The sequence below is a fragment of the Ammodytes marinus genome (genome assembly GCF_949987685.1).
Source record: "Ammodytes marinus genome assembly, chromosome: 3".
Taxonomy (NCBI): domain Eukaryota; kingdom Metazoa; phylum Chordata; class Actinopteri; order Uranoscopiformes; family Ammodytidae; genus Ammodytes; species Ammodytes marinus.
Genome location: NC_137232.1, coordinates 8,547,736 through 8,568,712, shown reverse-complemented (window position 1 = coordinate 8,568,712; position 20,977 = coordinate 8,547,736). Strand labels below are relative to the sequence as shown.

Sequence of the window (20,977 nt, the reverse complement as noted above, 5' to 3'; positions counted from 1 at the left end):
TATTTTGATGCCTTATTTAGGCTTACAGTTTTTTGAAACTTTCCTTGCCAAAGAAAAAAATATAAAGAAAATATGTTATGCAGCGGAGCACACGGGGTGTGGAGGGCCCCATGCCTGTGTTTGCCTTTGCCATCCTTTGCAAATGTCACCAAAATATGCAAGCAAGACAGGGTGACACAGTGTTGCATAAAGTTTTCAAATGGTCTTTACTTAAGAAGTTGGCATAATGAATAACTGTAGGCCACCCCCTATTGGCCATATAAACAATAGTCTACTTTATTTTCTCTAATAAATAACAAATAAAAGGCAGACATTTGTTGCATCACTGCAATAACGGCTGTGACGCAGGTACCGATGGAAAAACGTGTCCGATTATATAGGCTACCTGCTCCTTAGCTTCCAAACAGTCTCTGTGCTCTCCCAACGTGTTCCTCTAAAAACGTATAGGTGGGAGTAGCCTATAATATGGTGTAAATAAAGGCTAATGTCATTTAGCGGCTATGTCTGTAACAATTTGCGATAACCTTCCAAAGCAGCAAAAGCATGTTGTTCTTTGTTAACAATAATAACCAAACAATTGGATATTTAGTGCGTTTCGTTGTCTTCGCTGCACACTTTTGCATTTATGTAATTTCCACACATACACTGCTGTGGCCGCGGCATAATCGTTACTAGACTACACCAGTCTCACGCTGCACGATTGAGGCAACATGGTATTCCACGTGCAGGTGATGGGTTGTTTATGTAAAACTACGGACAGCGCTCTGGACCAATGATCTCCCCTCGTTGCAATTCCGTCATTTTCTCCATGGAAACCCCTAAGTTACAGCCAATTGAAGGATGGCAAGGGTGGAGTCTAAATTGTAGGTCACGCGCCTAGCTCGCGGATTTGCTAGTAGGACAGTGTTAGAGCAAGCCGGGGAGAAAGCGTATGCTGCTGCATGAAGCTAGCTGTCACAGAGGATTACTGTATGTTTCAACTTGCTGTTTTATGCCCGGCTTGCTTTGACTTTTACTTGACACCGAGGACAACCAGAGAGGCGTCTTTAATTCGCCAGCACAGGTTGGTTTTCTTTCATGTTTACCTTCTCCAGTTTTGCAAAAATGAAAAACCTAACGCAGAAAATGTTACATAACTAATTCGAGTGCGCATGCGCGGCCATTCAGTCTGCTCTATATATTCTCTGGTATTTTTATAACCAAATGATACCGGTTGAGGTTCTTTTGTCGAGTCAAAGGGAAAGATACATGTCTACTTTTGTAAAATGGCCCTTCCACGGCCAGGCGACGACTGTTTAGTCGCAGGTTTCGAGTGATATCGTCAGTTTTACTTAACTGTGTCAGTGTACCGTGCAGTTCAGGTCAGGTCACCGTGTGTGTGTGTGTGTGTGTGTGTGTGTGTGTGTGTGGATTTTGAAATAGCAGGTCAATGGGAGTAAGATGGGGGAAGGGATGATTGTTCCAATTACTGAAAAGCTGTGTTTCATCTTACTTTACTTAATTTAACATTTGTCTAACGCTTGTTATGTAAATATTTGACGTTTAGAATTATTTAATGTGTGTTGGTAGTACTAATATGAGGAGATAACATTAGCAACATTCTTTATAGGCTACACACCGCAGCTGCCCTTTAAAAATAAGTAGCCTAGTTTTGTTTGTGGATCAGAATGGCCAAAATTCGACCTAACATAGAAGGACGTTTTAATATTATGCCCATGAGTAGGGAAACCGGATATGTATGGCATAAGCCTACTGAATTTGACATGGATGTATTCTTGGTACATCCAATAACTTTTTCTGGCATGCAAAATAGCATAGAATTATGAAAGCTTATTGGCCAAGGTGTTGTGACTATTCATGCAGTGCTTTAATTCTTAATTCAGAAGGCTAAGCCCTCTCTTATTGGATACATCTCAAACAGGCTTTAGTTTACACACCTTGATTTGGGAAGTTTATCCAATTCTTCCTGGATGATCCTCTCAAGCTCTGTCCGGTTGGATGTGAAGCGTCATCTTCAGGTGTAGGTCCCTTAACTACCTGTCAACAGGAAAACCAGGTCACGAAGTCCAATAAAGTATCTGTAGGTCTGTGCATTAACCAGCTCAATAAAGTGCAATAAGTAGAGCGGCCAGATTCGTTTGATGATACATAAGATATTTAGATGAATGGAATCATGTCGTAATAGAGGCAGATACTGAGATGAGACTCACTACTGAAATACTGCTGTAGGTCTGAGCATGGAAATACCAATGTGAATTACTATACTATCATACATGTACTGAATAGTTTTTATATGTAACAATCATGTCTTTTCTACCTTTAATTTCATACATAACGCACATCAAGAGCAGTGTGTTTGGCTACAAGTGAAAGTGTGTGTTTTAATGAATGCATGTGGTTTTATGAAACAAGGCTGCTGTGTTGTGTTGCACTATAGAGCCAAATCCATGTGACTGGAGCAACAGTTGTGTAATGCCTGAGATCTGTGCTAGTGTGTTTGGTGTATCAGCGCTCTACAGGTGAGACATGGGGCCCTGAGCCAGAGGCAGATGGAGTCTGGCTTCATTTACATTATGTCATTCTTCTCCCTTTTTTGAGAGTGATCTGCTGCTGCTCTTGTTATGTATATAGTTAATTATTATAGTATTTCTAATTGAGAGTGTGAGTAAGCTCATGTCCATATTCCAAGTCTTTAAGACAATAAAATATACAGGCTGTGGTGGTTCAGATTTGTTGACTTGTACAAACTGAATATGGTGTTGTGATACAATACATCATTTTTTTCTTGAGGGACTATTATGTTCATCTTCTTTTTTATGTTGTTCACCAACTCAGCAGCACAGCACTGTTACATAAAGCTGTGTTTCTTTGATTGAGCCTTAAGTGAGCATGGACAGTGTTGTTTGTGTGGGAGCCTTGGCCTTAATGTTACTACTGTTATTTGTGAGGCAGAGTTTCTCCCCAGAGATTGGTTGTTGGTTACCTAAGGCCGTGGAGCAGGCAACTTGAATAGTACAAATCATTTCAAAGCATTCTGTCTTTGCAACATCCAAATGATTCTTGATGGTTTGTGTGTGGTAAAGGTTTGCCTTTGTGTTATATCTTCAGAGCTGCGTTTTCATCTCTAGAAAGAAACCTGCCTTTCATGTGAAAAGAGCTTTGCCAGATCACACTGGTCTGGGGCCTTAATCCACTTGGAAAGGGCAAACGGTGGCCTGTATACTGTGCAGACCTTTTGAAGGATGGGTGGGATCAGCGTGTGTGTGTGTTTGTGTCTACAACATCAAGCTCACTTTATCTATGCTGCTGTGCCCTTTTATCATGAACTTTTATAAATGCTGAGGTACCTAAGGCTACACCGCTTGATCAGATCAAAGTGCACTGCTGTATTTTCGATGGTTGGTTGCTTCTAATCCCTATTGATTTCTTCTTATTTTAGGACTGTTTATTTATCGATCTGCTTTTTTTATGCCAGTGAGTGCACTGTATTATGAAGGCTTTGTCTGAGTAAAGTCACCTGTGTTTTCTTTCCTCCTTTAGTCTGCAAATCCCCCTGCTGAAGCATCAACTCCGTTTACTTCCCGGGGCCATGCACTTCATGGCATTGCTATGTGGAAGATAACTTCCTAGCATAGGAAGTCTAGCATCTTTAGCCTCTTTGGCCCATCCCATGTCTGAGGACAGCGATCCAAGGCACTACCTGTACACAACCATGGAAGGGCGAGAACGAAACTGCGAGATGGTGGGCTTCCAGGCGGGGGAGGAAGAAGAAGAGCGCTCCCCCTGCGGCTCCATCAGCCAGCTTCACTGCATGGCCAGCAGTTACAGTGAGGCCTGTGTCGGGCGGGACAGGGTGGAACTAGAAACAGAGTTAGGACTGGCCTCCGAGGGCAGCGAAAGCAGCCATGAGCGCCCCACCTCGCCGGGCTCCCCACATGAAGACAGGAAGCAAGCACGCCAGCCCCTCCACGAGGATGTGGAGATGGGAGGCAGCGGATCCAGTGGCAGCGGCACAGAGTCCCATGGCAACGAGTCCCATGGCAACGACTCCCAAGGAAATGAATCGGTGGGCAGCTCAAATGGCAACAGCAAGGACTCTGCCCTTTTGGAGTCTTCAGAGAGCAACAAGAGGTGAGGGCACATCAAATCCACTCAATTGTTGTAAATGGGATGTTTTCCCCCTCAGAACCATGCGGAAGCGAACCATCTAGGTCACGGAAGTACGGTTCATTAAATGTAATGGAAAGGCAGTTTTCTCCTGTATGACTCATTCATTGTTGGTCTGGGTCATTGTTGTGGTCTAGCAGCGACTGGCTCAGACTGAAGACAGCAGTGGCTGTTAACTATTTTATTCCAGACACTAGAAAAAGACAAGGACTGTCGGTACAATTTTAGTATGAAATATTTGTTGTTGTCCTCAAGGATGCATACAACATTTAATATGACGAAAGCTCATCAGTGAAAGAGGTAAAAAGTTAATTATGATTCTGCGGGTCCCCTAAGATTCCGCTCCTATCAGATAATCACTACAGGATTTTGAACAGAATGTTAGGTGTCATTTGTTATTCTGAAAGCTGAGGCCTAGCATATTCAAGTCGATCAGCCAGATAATAATTTTCATATCTTATCTGTATTTATTCTTTTTTTTATATAAGAAGCATATCAAGGTCTGCTGTTACATAACAAAGCTCCGCTCCCCCTCCTCCAATTAAATCCACAAAGTGTGAAGAACACTGAATACATTTACACCAAAGGCTCGGAAAAGAATATATATTCAACAGCTTGACAAAAATATGAAGGATAAAATGAAGGGTTTATGAATGTGTTTGCTTTAGATTGTAGGTTTACTTCCAGGTGTATTTGTAGTTTGATGAGTGTAATGCTTCACAAACATGACAGAGCCGTTAAAGTCACCTGTGACCCAGCTGTACAGCGGACGTCAGATATACCCACATTGTGTCAGATGACGTCTCGGTCTCATAATGACAGCGTTTTCTCAACGCCAGTGAGTTAGAATCTGGCTTTGTGTTCTTCTATTGCCGTAGGTATTTTCAATCATAGATCTTAGATTCAGTCCAACCCCAAAACTCAATGCGCATGAACCATTGTGATAAGCCTCCCATTATCTGACAATTGTATTCTGCTTCCCTTCACTCTTTTCTCTGCTCTCCTTTTTTTTTTACAAAGGCGGATTTTGTATTTGACAATTTAGTAGTGCCCTCCTTTACTGCCTCATTGCTTTATCCATTTTTTCAGACCTTTCTGTCAATCTTAAGGCTGTCAACATTTACAAGGGAGAAAACCTGAAAATAAAATGTCATAAAAGCCAGTTTTATATATACATATCCATAGGTAATCCTCTAAAATGAAAAGGCATATTTAGAGAGAGGGAAAGAGATTTACATTAATTGAATTGTTTGTGGAGAAACTAGAACACTACATCCTTGACTTACTGTTTAATGTGGGCTATTGTTTTGGCTTTCTAACTGTCCTTTAACAATGATCTTGTGTTGGTGTCTTTGTGTAAACCTTCTTCAATAACATGACATGTTGTTTACTCTTCCAGCTCCAACTCTCACAGCCCCTCGCCGCCAAGCAGCTCCAACGCCTTCAGTCTGGTCAGCTCGGAACAGGACAACCCCTCTACCAGCGGCTGCAGGTTAGCATACAGTTGCATCATTCTGTTTGAATCCAGACCAAGCACTTACAATCTGATCCTATAGTTGCCTATAATGCAAAACGCACCTTTTCATGGTTTTTAGTAACAACATTAATCTAGGTCCCCCGGTGTTACTAGAGACTCCCACATTATGAGAAATAACACCCCTCTCTCTTTTTCCCCACCTTCACCTTTCTGAAGACACCCTATTCAGATTTTTCTTTCACCATATGATGTCACAGGGGGAGAAACCACACCCCCCAATCCCCTCCATTACCAACCTAACTTAGCACTACCTCCACCTGTGATAAGCACATCCCCAGATCTCACTGAATCTAACTGGCAGATAGATTCAAAACCTGCAGTTGAATTCAGGGCCAATCAGAGCAGACTGGGCTTTTTGGAAGGCGGGGCTTAAAGAGACTGGCTCTAAAAGAGAGCGTTTCAGATAGAGGCTGAAAAGAGGAGATTCAACAATGGCACTGTGAGAAATATTAAGGGTTTTTTGTAGACTTCATGAAAACACTTTCTAGTAAAGACCCACATTACAATTTTGAACCTGGAAATGAGCATAGTATGTTATCTTTAAAAGTTTGACAGAAAGCAAGTTTTGGCGGTGGTAGATTTCACGTAAACAGTTCCTAAAGTCAGACCAACAAAAGATGTTTCCCACTGCCAGTCAAGTGCTTTATCCCAGTAAACACACTGGTAGCTCCCCCTCTCCCCCTCCATGCCGTGGAGCTGTGCCTCTCATATGCGACAGCCCTGGTGAGACCTTGTCATTCTGATGCACGTGTATCTGTCTCGTGAACGCCTTGCAGCAGTGAACAGTCGGCCAAAGCTAAGACACAGAAGGAGCTCTTCAAGACCCTCAAGGACCTAAAGATGAAGCTGCCGTCGGAAAAGAGGAGCAAGGGAAAATCCAGCACCGTCAACACGCTCAAATATGCCCTGCGCTGTGTCAAACAGGTTAAAGGTAAGACTCGCCTCCATTGACACTTGTGTTTGTGCATGTCACGTGTCTCCACACTATTGCTATTGTTGCTATGTTGATGTTAGCATGGATTTGGAATTCTATCCTCTATGTTTGACCATGTTCTGTTTAATGAAATGTGTTAATCCATCTTCTCTTTGCAGCCAATGAGGAATACTACCAGATGCTGATGATCAATGACAGTCAGCCACCAGGTTTCGATGTTTCCTCCTACACCATCGAGGAAATCAACAGCATTACCTCTGAATACACCCTCAAAAACACTGTGAGTACCTCTTTTGACCTCACCATGAAGTTGAGGTTTACGGGAGTTGTCTGAAATGTGAAAATATAATTTTAAGAGTGATGCTTTTACGTGATGAATCATGTCTCATGGTGAAATCTGAAAGTGTTTTGTAGCTTGAATGTGGTCAGTAAAACGAAATAAATACTATATGAGAGTGAGAGTCAAACCAGTCTACTCAGTCGTTTGAAACATCTAAAACGTTTGGTAAAACTATTTTTTGTTAAATCTTTTCTACCGGCAGGATATATTTGCTGTGGCGGTCTCGCTCATCACAGGGAAGATTGTTTACATCTCAGACCAGGCGGCGACCATCTTGAACTGCAAGCGGGAAGTGTTCAACAACGCCAAGTTTGTGGAGTTCCTGACGCCCCAGGACGTCAGCGTGTTCTACAGCTTCACCACGCCCTACCGCCTGCCCTCATGGAGCATGTGCACCGGAACAGGTGAGATCCAACAAGCCTCAATTCAGATGTCTTATAATGTTGTCTCACCAAGATAACCAGACTAACATTGCACTAAACATGTATTTTACATTTTACATCACTCACAAAGGACACGTGTAAAACCCATTCCAAAAACCGTTACTTTGACCTGCACACACACAAGCGTCTGTCACCCCCACACACACACACACACACACACACATGCTCATACACACATAGCACATTTGATTAACACGTTCAATCACACATTATCCAATACACGCCTACTCACACATACCTGTTACATATCTGCTAAAGACATAATCACATGTTGTTGGTGCAGACCACTGCAGAACGTTAGGCAATCAATCATCCTTTTTTATACCTTTTTAATTAAAGCATTATAATTATCGACAGATGGTTTGAATATTCTCTACTGTTATTTGTAAATCCACCAAAGTACTCTCAGAGATGTACATGTAAAAGTGTTGTAATCCTTCCTTTTTTTGATGCCTTTCCATGGTCCAGTTCACTGGATTTGCTTATGTAGCATTTAAAAGAGCTTTTGGTCCATAGCTGTTTTGCGTGGATCACTTGTCAAGTCAATCTGTTGAAGTCGTGACAGACAGAGCAGCTGTATTTTTCCATTTTTCTTTATTTAAGTTATTCTGCACACACAATAAATCATCAAACTTTACTCACTGTATAGTACTACATACAAATCTCCCAATGCCTCTCATGCGTTATGATCTGTTCCCTTTCTGAGACTAACTCTTCAGCTCATGTCAAGTGTGTGTTGAATACAGATGACTAACAGATGGCTCGTTTGACCACGGTGCATTAACCTCATGCATTTGGTGATGATGTATTCATCCCACCTACTCCCTGTGTCCTATTCAGAGTCGTCTCCCACGGAGTGCATGCAGGAGAAGTCCTTCTTCTGCCGCATCAGGTGAGTGACTCCTCTGATCTATAGTTTCCTGTTCTAATGAGTTCTGAGTCAACACAGGGGATGAGTGAGAGGAGGGAGGATGTTGGCGGCTGTGAGCTTTGGAGCTGTTTCTCCACCTAGTGGCCAGAAATGGTGCTGCATTATGTTGTCAGTTAAATGTAAAATAATGTGTGCATGTTGCATTGATAACATAGGGTTCAGGTTTGATGTAGTACCACGTCAACCAGATTAGCCTTAATTACATAACCACAGTATAAAGACAGTTACAGGTTACAGCAATCAGGAGCAGAATTGTCAAACTATGTCCATTTCTATTAATATACTTCTTCTTGGTTCCAAAGTACCATAACATGTTAAATATGAGTCATAGTTATGCAATAAATCAAAAATGTAAATATGTATACATTCCCTATGAGCTTACTCTACTTGGTATGCTAAACCAACCAACATCCTTGTATTGCTCTTTGCTCTACTTAGTATTTATTTTGGAAGCCTCTTAACCCATTGATGACTATGGCAATCTAGGATGCATGTCCTTAATGCCTGAGGGTTTTCTGAAAAAATAGTACGAATTGTCAAGTCTACCAAAACCTTAATATCTAAGCCTGTGTAGCACATAGAAACATGAAATAAAATACATTTAAAAGTTAAGGTTCACATGTTTTATTTAAACATGCTCCCTTAGCGCTTACAAACCAACAAATATTTCTAAAAATCGTCAAAATTAGATGAATTAAAAAATTATTAAATATTGTTAATAAATAGATGCAATGTGTTGTGTGATTTTCGTCAGTAGTCTATAGTAGACCTTGATTCTGCGCACCAAACGCCACTAACTGTTCTGTCGCCGACATAGCTGGCGTATTTTTTTTATTATTATTTTAATTTTTAATTTTTTTGATTGACATGATTTTCGGCAAACCACACAACTTTTGGGTGGTCACGTGGTCTTAAAAAATCAACAAAACCCACCTCATGTGTATTTGAACCAATGACAGTGCATTCAATGCTGGGAATGCCATGAAAATTAGATAAAGTAATAATGCTGCACGATGCAGCATCAGGCAGGAGAGCCAATGTGGCATCGCGCAGCAGCCGTCATCAATGGGTTAAGATACTACACAAATACTACCAAACTGTGTTTTAATGGTGTGTGTGTGTGTATGTCTGTGTGTTTGTTGCAGTGGCGGTAAGGAGCATGAAGGAGATCTCAAGTATTATCCTTTCCGTATGACCCCTTACCTGATGAAAGTGCAGGATGCTGAGCGGTCTGAGGAGCAGTTCTGCTGCCTCCTGCTGGCAGAGAGGGTGCACTCTGGATATGAAGGTGAGGCCTGGGACCACAAACACAACATGCTTTCACACACATTTATTATGGACACGTCACCTCATTGCCTCGCTGAATCATACAACACACACACACCTTCTGGTTGTATATAGACCGAAAAAACGTAGCAATTGGCTAAAAGCATTGTACATACTGTACATGTTTAAAGATCACCATTTGCTTATTTGTCTAATTGGTTGGTTCTTCCTTTCTTTCCTCAGCTCCCAGAATCCCTTCTGACAAACGTATGTTCACCACCACACACACACCTAACTGTGTGTTCCAGGATGTGGATGAGAGGTGAGTGGACTTAGCCAGTCAGGAGATGTCATTCACGTCTGTTGATATGATTTAGTTTTTTGAACTGTCTTTTAACATGTTGTTGTTTCTCTATCAGGGCCGTTCCTCTGTTGGGTTACCTCCCTCAGGACCTGATCGGGACCCCTGTGCTACTCAATCTTCACCCAAGTGACCGACCCTTGATGCTGGCAATACATCGCAAAAGTAAGACCCCCCCTTCATTTATCTGATTTTCTTAGCTGATAGAAACAGTATCAGTGCTGTAAAAAAAATAGTTTGCTTCCAGTTTATACTGGAATAAGGATGCTCTGACAAATAGAACCCTGTACTTTGACCCTATCCAATGTGCAGCCAAAACCAAATTATTTAAAAAAATGACTGGTGCATTGCATTTAAGCCTTTATTTTGCTTAGCTGTTCATTTCTCACACAAACTGTCTGCTTGTGTTGCCAACAGTTATGCAGTATGCTAGTCAGCCGTTCGATCACTCCTCCATCCGTTTCTGTGCGAGAAACGGAGAGTACATCACCCTCGACACCAGCTGGTCCAGCTTCGTCAACCCCTGGAGCCGCAAGGTCTCCTTTGTCATTGGCAGGCACAAAGTCCGCATGTGAGTGCACCCATTGTATTGTTTTAGTTATCGTTTCCTTAGTATCAGTGTGGTGGAAGGTTTTTACTTAGAACATCCTGGATGACAGTGGTGTGTGTGTGTTTTCCAGGGGTCCTGTGAATGAAGATGTTTTTGCAGCACCAGCTTACCATGGAGGGAAGATCATGGACTCAGACATCCAGGAAATTAGTGAACAGATCCACAGGCTGCTACTCCAAGTAAGTAACACACACACACACGCGCGCGCGCGCGCGCACACACACACACTAGACCCACTTAATACATGTAGCATTTGTCAGTTTCTGTAACAACCGTTCCCCCTCTTCAGCCGATCCACAACATTGGCTCCAGCGGTTACGGTAGCCATGGCAGCAACGGTTCTCATGAGCAGCAGGTGAGCATCAGCTCGTCCAGCGAGAGCAATGGGAACGCTGTGGCGGCCAAGGCAGCGGAGGAGCCGGGCAAGGCCAAGCCTCCCAGGACCTTCCAGGAGATCTGTAAAGGAGTCCACATGCTGAAGAACCAGGACGCACAGGGCTGCCTGCGCTCTCCTCCCCCCTCCCCTGCACCATCAGCCTCCAAGCCTGAGCACAAGAAGAGCACTGACTGTGAGTTGACTTTAATATCACTAAACAGGCACCATTGTGTGTGATCAGTCACTTAATTTCAAAGTTTACATTTATTGTAAGCACAAGTGAGATTTCGGGGGATGAAACTCTGGTGTGATTTTTTTTTTCTGACATTTCATTCATTTCATCTTTTCCTCTCCAGCTGCAGCGGTTTCTCAGAAGAGTCGTCTGAAGGACTGTGCGCCCCCTCCGCAGGTCAGAGACAGTACTGCAGCCAGCATGGAGGACTTCCCCTGCAAAGACCAGACCGTGCACTCCTACCAGCAGATCAGCTGCTTCGACAGTGTCATAAGGTAAGGCTTGGTGCTTTGCGTTCATGAATGATGATGATGATGGTTTAAAGATCGCATGTGTAAAAGCTTGGACTCTGACTAAAATCTCTGTCTGTATCTCAGGTATCTGGAGAGCTGTAACATCCCCATCACTGTGAAGAGAAAGTACCAGTTCTCCTCCAACACCACCTCCTCACACTCAGACGAGGACAAGGATGCCATGCAAGCGCCTCAGGATGCAAACCAAGGCATGTACACATTTATTAATTGATCTTATTTAGTGATTTTCAGGTTTATAGAGCAGGGACAATACAAACTTGGAATTAGTCTGAAGCAACCTCTTGCTTGGAGTTAACAAAGGACTTCTTCCTTCCTATCTAGACCCTTTGATGCTTGACGCCCAGCCTGGCCTGTCAAGCATGAAAGCACCTAAGAAGCGTCCAGCTGCAGTGGTGGGCGGCCCCCTGGCGCCCCTCACTCTGCCCAGCAAGGCTGAGAGTGTAGTGTCCATCACCTCACAGTGCAGCTACAGCAGCACCATCGTCCATGTGGGAGACAAGAAGCCTCAGCCAGAGTCTGGTGAGTGTCCGTGGCCCTTACAAACAGTCTGTGCTCTGGCTGCTACAAAACTATGGTGACACCATAGCAGCGGGACACAATGTAGCCCGCTAAAAAAGTCAATGAAGAGAAAGAACACAGCACAATAAACAAAGAGCTGCGTGCCGTCATTTTTCTCTTTCTCTTGCCCAGGAGATCACACAGCTTTAAGTTACTAAATTACTATTCTGTCGACCAATTACCAGACTGCTGAGTGTAACTCCACCCTGTTGGGACGGTTCGGTACGCCAACGAAAGGGTGACAAAAATAGGTGCTTATTTTGGCACCCTTGCCAACCTCTGACGGTGGAATAGCAAAATAAAAGTGCGCAGAGCCATAGCAAACTGAACCGCACCGCTCAGTGGAAACTGAAACACAGAAACATACCTGGAACAGAATATGATTTGTATTAATCCTACTGCTAGATAGTCGCTCTGTTTAACTGATTCTTATGGCTCTGATTGATTCTGTAGAAATGCTTGAGGACGTGGCAGAGAGCCCTGCGCCCCCGCCTCTACCTGTGAGCGTGGTGTCCCCACCCAGCCAGGAGAAAGAGGCCTACAAGCGCCTGGGACTGACCAAACAGGTGCTGGCTGCTCACACCCAGAAAGAAGAGCAGGCCTTCCTCCACCGCTGTCGAGAGCTCCGCAAGGCCAACAAGACCTTCCAGAAGGACTGTTCCACGCGCCTTCACAAGCACAGAGGTCCAGCCCATGCTGAAGGTACAAACGCTTTACTGTTGTAACCTTAACCACATGAGACTGTACTTGCATGGCATTTACTTAGAATCTGCTGCATATAAATTAGTGCTCATTTAGAAAAAAAAATAAAAATCTTGAGCTAATGTTTCACATCAGTAAAAGTAACCCTCTGACATCTCCATGTGCCATCTCAGAATCATCCGGCCCACAAGGTGCATCCAAACAAGGCGCCACCAGGCCCGAGACCACTGCAAAGAAGGGCAGCCGCAACCGCAAGTCCAAGAAGCCACGCATGAAGCACCCTGATTCGTCGGATAGCGCTGTATCAAACCGCAAACCCCGCCCCCCTCTCCAGGGTCTAAACCAAACCTCTTGGTCCCCGTCAGAAGCCTCCCAGTCTGCTTTTAACGTCTCCTACCCTGCCATGGTGCCTGCTTACCCGCTGTACCCCCCAGCACCTGCTGCCACAGCTCAGACCACCTGCCCTGACCCCTCCCTTTCTGCCGGCTTCGCAGAGGGGCAGAGTTCCCAAGCCCTGCCTACTGCCACTCCATATCCTACACCCATTGTTACACCTGTGGTGGCTCTGGTGCTACCTAATTACCTCTTCCCCCAGATTAGTCAGTTAGGTCAGATCGGGCAGCTGGGAGCTGCTCCTAGACCAGCGTTTTTCCCTGAGCAGACCCAGGCGCAAACTGCATACACCACTCAGCAGCCATTTCAGCCAGTGCAGTCGGCTTACACCATGCAAACACAACCCACCTACACCAGCCAACAGCCGTTCCCCATACAGACTGCCTTTGCCCCACAGCAGCCATTCCAAACGGCTCCGACCCCCTTTTCAACCCAGCAGCCTTTCCAAACTGTCCAGACTCCCTTCACTAGCCAGCCGTCATTCCAAGCCCCTCAGAATGCCTACACTACCCAGCAGCCATTTCAAACGGTTCAGACCCCCTTCACTACCCAGCAGGCATTTCAAACGGCTCAAACTCCCTTCACGACCCAGCCGCCTTTCCAAACCCCTCAGACCGCCTACACTACCCAGCAGCCCTTCACCGCCCAGCCTTCCTTCCCAGTGCGGACTCAGTTTGTGGCTCAAGCCTCCTATCCAGCCCAGCCCTTCTCCTACAGTCTAGCCACCAATCACTCCAAAGGCCTGGCCACGGAGCCCCAAGAGGCGTCACGCTGCTCCACCCCGGCCTCTGCAGCCAGGGAGCCGGCCGCGTCACCTCCACTGTTTGAGTCACGCTGCAGCTCCCCTCTACAGCTCAACCTGCTGAGCATGGAGGAGGGACAGCGCTCCATGGACAGACAGGACAGCACAGCCACACCTGCTGGAGGACAGGGCAACTTCACCATGGCAGGCACCGCCAAGACGGAAAACCACCAACAGGTAAGAGACGCATTCAACCAAGTGATGGAGTTTATAAATTAGATTAAAGAGAATTATTGTATTGATTCTACACTCTACATTGAAGTAAGTAGCCCTTGAATCAATAAATGATTGACACACTCTATAATGTCATACAATCATTGCACTAATATACGAGTACAATATTTTGCCCGCTTCCTAATAAAATGGTTTGTAACATAATGGCAAAATGTTGTTACGTTATGGGGCTCAGCATTTTTTTTAGATTATCGACCAGTTATTAAATGATTGGTATTTAAACATTTTTTTAAAAGTATTACATTTGGGGTCGTTGTTTTATATCGGGCTCTGTGTAGCCCTCAGCGACTCTCATACACACAGCAGAAGTGTGGGAGCATATCTCTGATGGTTTCCTGCCTTGTGTTCCAGGTGGAGTCTCCAGAAGACGGGGCTCACAGTGAAGGTAACTCCTCGTCCTGTGACCTGCTGGACATCCTGCTGAGGGAGCAGGAAGACTCCCACTCAGGCACTGGATCAGCCACCTCCTGCTCCATGGGCTCCAGGTCAGGCTCTGGCTCTGGGTCAGGCTGTCGTACATCAGCTAGTGGAGCTTCTGGCAGCAGAACAGGTACACCCCTGGGCTTGACAAAAGCTTTTACTTCCCTATTATTTATCCTACGTTTAACGTAATTACTAGTTTATGATAATATGGTATAAAGTTGATTAACTTCCCTTTGAGGTACATATGTTGGTCTGTTTTTGACTGTTTCTCTGTCCCTCTAAAACTGTAGGAAGCAGCAACACCAGCAAATACTTTGGCAGCATCGACTCCCTGGAACACGACCCTAAGGACAAGGCCAAAGACAAGACGAGGGATGAGGGAAGCTCTGAAGGCAGCCAGTCCATGGCCAAGGCCTCCAGCCAAGGAGAGGGAGATCATTTCATCAACTACATTCCCCAAGAGCCTCTCTGGCTCATGATGGCCAACGCTGATGACAAGGTCATGATGACTTATCAAATGCCCTCCAGGTGAGTCACTGATTAGGTATTATTCTAGGACTAAACTGACAGTCAAAGACAGGCCTGTTTTGTAACAAAATAAAAATGTTTTGGGTCATTTTTACATTTGAAGCCCTTCTTTTACATTGCTAGTGTGCAGATTTCTTTGTGGTTTGTTAACTTACCTAATTGTTCGTTTCCTACTGTACACCATTAAATGCATGTGTTATTGGTGATCTGTAATGTGTGTGTGTGTGTTCTGACCCTCAGGGACATTCAGAGGGTTCTGCGAGAAGACAAGGAGCGTCTGAGACGGATGCAGAAGAGCCAGCCTCACTTCTCCTCAGACCAGAGACGGGAGCTGGTGGAGGAACACTCCTGGATGAGAAGGGGAGGTCTACCCTCTGCCATCAATGTGAAGGTCAGCTTTTTCCTCAACAAATATCTTTGCAGCTACATATTAAGATACAGTCCACACTCCATCAGTCTCATTTTTCATTTCATGCCAGTTTGCTGAAACCCAGCACACATTTTGAATTGTTACAAACTGAACGTATTTCATTAAACTTTAGCAAGTGATGACCTTATTCTAAAACTATTCTATAACTATTACTAACCACCAAATTCACACATTCTTTAGCACACATTATAGGGCAAAGGGGTTAGTTGTGTGCTTGTAAATACAAACTGAGCAACTTTCTTTTTATTCACTATAAAATAATTGTCATGATATTGACATAATACACAAATGAATATTTTGTTCACTTTTTTTCGATGGGTAATTGTACATGAGTCCTTTTAACCTTCTGTTAAATATGAAGCTAGCAGCTACTTAGTTTAGCCTAAAGATTGGGGGAAAGACGGTTTAAAAACACAAAAGCACTTCAAAAAATTACCAATTATATCTTGTCTTTTTTTCTGTATGGATTATAAATAACAATCACACAAACAAAATGTTTATATGTGAGCTTTAGAGTTGCTGCTCGGCAGCAGAGCTAGCCTAGCTGTTTCTGCACATATCCAGTCTTTCTGCTTGGCTAAGCGAAGCAGGTGCTGGCAGTATGCCAATGATGATGTCAATTCTGACAAAAATAATCTCAAGTTATTGATTGAGTTCAAATTTTAATAAGTCTTTTGGCTCTGTGTTTGTGTGTAGCAGTGTGTGTACTGTGAGGATACAGCAGCTTCTGCCATCGAGGAGAACCATCCAGACATTGCCATGGGCGAGCCGGGCCAGGAGCTGAACCAAGAGAAACAGAAAGCCCAAACCAAATCAAAGCCTCAAGCTCAGTCTGATGCTGGGTCCTGAACCCAGCCACACACTGCCAGCAGGGGGACATACTTGACCTATCATGGACCCTCATGATGCACACACATACACACACATACATTGTGGATGTGAGACAACCAGGTGTGTGCGTGACCATCCTCTTAAAAACAAACATACACCTTGAACTCAAGCAGAACTTTGTGTTACCGTTGTGGTCAATATGAGGATGTGTGCTGCTGTCTTGGTGTGTGTGTGTTGTGCAAAGGGACTGCCGCTGAAGTGCAGTTCTTAATGCCCCCATACAGGGGGCAGCAACGCTGCATATGAGGTCTCTGTCTGATTGACTATCTAGTGATACTCTTTCCAGCACACACACTTTCGCTCACTAAAATGACCTGGCAGCAACGGCAACATCAACCGTTATCATTCTTAAGATAATCTTGTAAACGTATTTGATTTTGAATGTTATATTAACAAAACAAATTTAAGTAATTGAATTATGTTTTGAGAAGCAGCCCCAGATACTGTGCTATGAGACATTATGTTTGTGTTTTCTGGTTTTGGCCCCATTCAAGCCCCTCAAACCCCAGGAATCCCTGTATGTTTCCCATCAGGAATTATGTAGAAATTGTTGTGGTGCTCGTTGGATGATGAAGTTTGAGTGAAAGGGAAGGGATTTGTACTTCATTACTTTCCTCAGACTTTGACAGAATGACACATAGGTGGAATATCTGATACATAGTATCTTGTTTATTTTCTACCACAGATTGTATTTAGCATAGCTGCTTTTAAGCTCAAGCCAAATCAATTCAGCAAAACGGCAGTTCTTACAGAGGCTTCCCATCCAATCTAACTTACACAGGAAGCTTCTAGGCTGTAAATGCTGCCAGAGGGGTTTCTACAAAGTACTGAATTAAGGGTTGGAATACTAACTTACATTTTGGAATTTTACAACTTCGCAAAACATTCTTAAAATGTTTTAATTTGTCATTGTTAGTTATTGAGTGTAGATTAATGGGCAAACATATAAAATGGATCCATTTGAAATGAAATGAAAGTGAATGAAAAGTGTATATAATACCCGGTTTACAGGCTATAACCATAAACTCCGCCGGATATTTATGTCAATTTACTCTTGACAACTTAACTGGAGCTAGCTATCCATTTTACAGAATAACCTACAAGTGTTGTAGGCATCGGCCGACCTTAAAACAGCACCGGTGCTAAGAAGAAGTAGGCAACATCAGGTTAAGATATGCTGAAATCAATTTTTTCTTATGTGTAAACATCATCATAAAAGTGATGCATGAAAAGCATTTTAGAGGATGGATCAAGTTCAAAGCTGAACATTCTTATTTACTTATAAGATCCTTGGAATGAACGTTTCCTTTTCACCTCCAATATGTATCTTTAAATGATACATTTTGTATCCATGTTGGCCTACATAGCAAGATATTGCAAACATTGGCGAATAATCTTGTTCTCTAAAGTGCAGCTCTACTACAAAAATCTCAGATCGTAACAGTGTCTATTTTAAATAGAAACGCACAACTGTGGAACTGCTTTTTTCCGTACGGAGTTCCTTTTTTACAATACTGGCATATATTCCAGATGCCTACAGAAGAACTCCAAATCATAAGTGTCTGCAGGTGTGTGTGTGTGCGACCCTATTTAATAGCTGTCGGTCAAAGCGCTGTGTGATAACGTGTTCTCAACAGTCCATACTGAAATATGAGGGTTAAAGTTTAAGACGGCATTACAGCTGTTGATTATAATGGGACCATGTTGCCTCAGTGAGCTTTATAGGGAACAGGAAATGGTGACGTGCATGCATCAGCTAACCATGCAAGCCTTTCGTCATCTACATAAGAAGTATTAAGGAAGCTGTGATGCACATGTATGCCTTTTAGTCGAGGTAAACGGTACGAAAACTGGGAACAACTCTGGTGCTACGGCAGAGAAACTAATTGGGGCAGGGCATGTGAATGTAACACAGACTGGACCAAAGGCAACTCACCGGATTTGTTTGTTTTCGTGATTTTTCTTTATTTTTCTTCTCCTTCACCTGTCATTATTTTTGATTGTTCTATTTTTCTATATATTTTTTTCTCATGTAATTTTGTTTTGGCGAAGGTGAGAGCTTTTGAGTGTGACCCTATACCTCTAAAAAAAAAATCCCAGGTCATGTTACTGTATTGTAAGCAGAGAAAATAGAATGTGTACGTTTGTGGGCAAACAACAATGGCCCAAGTGGTCAAATATGTATGTGATGGTCTTGTCTGAGTCTGTCAGACTGACAGAGGTTTGTGGACTCCTCCTGTCTGCTTTATGTCTCAATGAATGAGTGAATGTCCAGGCGCCTGTCACCAACAACCTTTAGCAACTGCAGTCTCTCTCTCTGTTGGTGTCTTTTGAGTGTAAAATATCTCAACGGGGGTCTCCTACGCTCACCTGTGTATAAACAGTTTAGGGTGGAACAATGGGGTTTATTCACTTGGATCAGAAATGCACAAAAAATCAAAGCTGTTGTGAGTGCTGAGAGTAAGCCAGAGGGTGTTGTTGCACTTATATTTAAGCCTTACTTTTTTCACAAGGACTCACAAAGAGGGAATTACACACTGGTGAGCTGTTGGAGTCACCCTGAAATTCATACACGGTACTGGCACATGATGCTGTGTATGTTAATGTATCTTTCAATGCCACTGTATAAGTCCGTGGTATGTTCAGCTAGCACATTTTGTAGGTGAGAATGTGTTGTTTGAGACATGGAGAAAATGTTGTAATAAAACTACAGAAATATAACCCGTGTGACTCTGGTGACCTGCCTTAACCATTGCCATACATACATACATAGGCTACATACATGCATACATACATACATAGTACATACATACATATATACTGTACATACATACAGTGGCTTGAAAAAGTATTCATACCCCTTGAACTTTTCAACATTTTGTCACGTAACAACCACACACGTACATTTATTTTATTGGGATTTCCTGTGATAGACTAACACAAAGTGGCGCATAATTGTGAAGTGGAATGAAAATTAAATATGATTTACAATGTTTTTTATTAATAAAAAACTGTAAAGTGTGGCGTGCAAAAGTTTTCAGCCCCCCTGAGTAAATACGTTGTGGAACCACATTGATAACTTCAGAAATGGTTGTATTTGGCTACACCTACAAACTAATACGGAAAGAAAAGCAAATGGCGAAAGAGAAATTGGGGGTAACTGATAATATGACTTACAGGTATAAAATAAAATGTTGAAAAAAATTGGCTTTTATTAATAGGGGAGAATGGGGTAATGTGAGACACTTCTAAGGGAGCTAAAATTATTTATCAGTCAAATGTACATGTTTCCTAGAAAAGGGCATTAGCAGAATTTATTCATGACAAAGGGCAGTGAAAATATGATTGTTTTAAAAAAAAGTTGTCTTGTGTCTCAGTTTACCCCAGCTGTGGGGTAAACTGAGACAGACCAGAGAAATCAAGGGGGTAAACTGATCCACTTACTTCTTCCACTCTGAAATTACCATAACAACAAATGTTGTAACAGTTACAATCCTGACAGCTAGCTTGAAAACCAAATATTCCGAAACTAATGTCGGACGAGTAACAGAATCATGGGGTTTGGTCAATTAAGAAAAACATTTTCTAAACACTTGAACGTAACTGATAAAATACACCATATAATTCATATTCAATAATTAACATTCAAATGACTGTGTCTGGGGGTCAGAACACAGGACCCTTAGAGCCAGCTAGTGTCTGGGGGTCAGAGCAAAGAACAATCAGAATCAGCTAGAACAGCCTGGGGCTCAGAACACAGGACTAGACCCAGCTGTCATTTTCCATCTTTTGAGTCTTTGATTAATATTTTTCTGCATTTGTTTTATTGGGATCATTCACTGAATAAAGACATATTACTTAGAGTCTATTGGTGTTAAATGTCACTCTCCTGTCCACCACATACATACGTGCCAAATCATGCCCTTGCTGACACCCCTTCAACCATCAACCCCCACCTCCAGCCCACATTGTCTTTTGTCTTATTCAAACTAGTCTCCTTGCTACCTCAAATATAATGGATTCATTAAAAGAGGGCACAGACACTGTCTCACTTTACCCCATAGCATTGGTCTCACTTTACCCCACTGCCACAATTTGAGAAAAAACTAGGCCTACCTCTCTCAGCAAATCAGGCTAATCTTCAGTTATCATCATCACATGGTTTCATATGTTGGTAGTTCATCAACATGTATGATAGAAGTGTTTCTACCTGAATCAATTTGCTTTGGCACAACAATCGATTAAGTTGACAGCAAGAAAATTTACTTTTACATGTAAAAAATACATTTTTGTGAAAAAAACATGCTTGAAACATCACCATGAGGTCCTCTCTTTCATGGCCAGGGGGAAATGAGAGGGGCTTGAAAACATATATCTCACATGACCAAAAATGTGTTCCATTGCCTAGATACAGGGGGTGTCTAACATTACCCGATATAATTAATAATGTATTTGGTTACCAGTTTGCATTTGATAAAGTGGAGAGGCTCACAAGAAACACATTT

At 43.0% G+C, this 20,977-nt stretch overlaps 1 protein-coding gene across 1 annotated transcript; it reads left to right on the top strand.

Moving 5' to 3' along the window:
* The first annotated feature begins 928 nt into the window (after window positions 1–928).
* LOC307271569 (period circadian protein homolog 2-like) lies at window positions 929–19,188 on the top strand. The gene is made up of 22 exons (XM_080054085.1): window positions 929–1,063; window positions 3,541–4,131; window positions 5,567–5,659; window positions 6,481–6,635; window positions 6,797–6,918; window positions 7,181–7,382; window positions 8,262–8,313; window positions 9,498–9,640; window positions 9,862–9,940; window positions 10,038–10,144; window positions 10,397–10,550; window positions 10,660–10,768; window positions 10,879–11,158; window positions 11,322–11,472; window positions 11,575–11,699; window positions 11,833–12,030; window positions 12,523–12,771; window positions 12,945–14,143; window positions 14,552–14,750; window positions 14,914–15,151; window positions 15,392–15,542; window positions 16,278–19,188. The coding sequence occupies exons 2-22, from the start codon at window positions 3,671–3,673 to the stop codon at window positions 16,428–16,430; spliced, it is 4,620 nt and encodes a 1,539-aa protein (XP_079910211.1). The 5' UTR covers window positions 929–1,063; window positions 3,541–3,670; the 3' UTR covers window positions 16,431–19,188.
* Window positions 19,189–20,977: the final 1,789 nt, after the last annotated feature.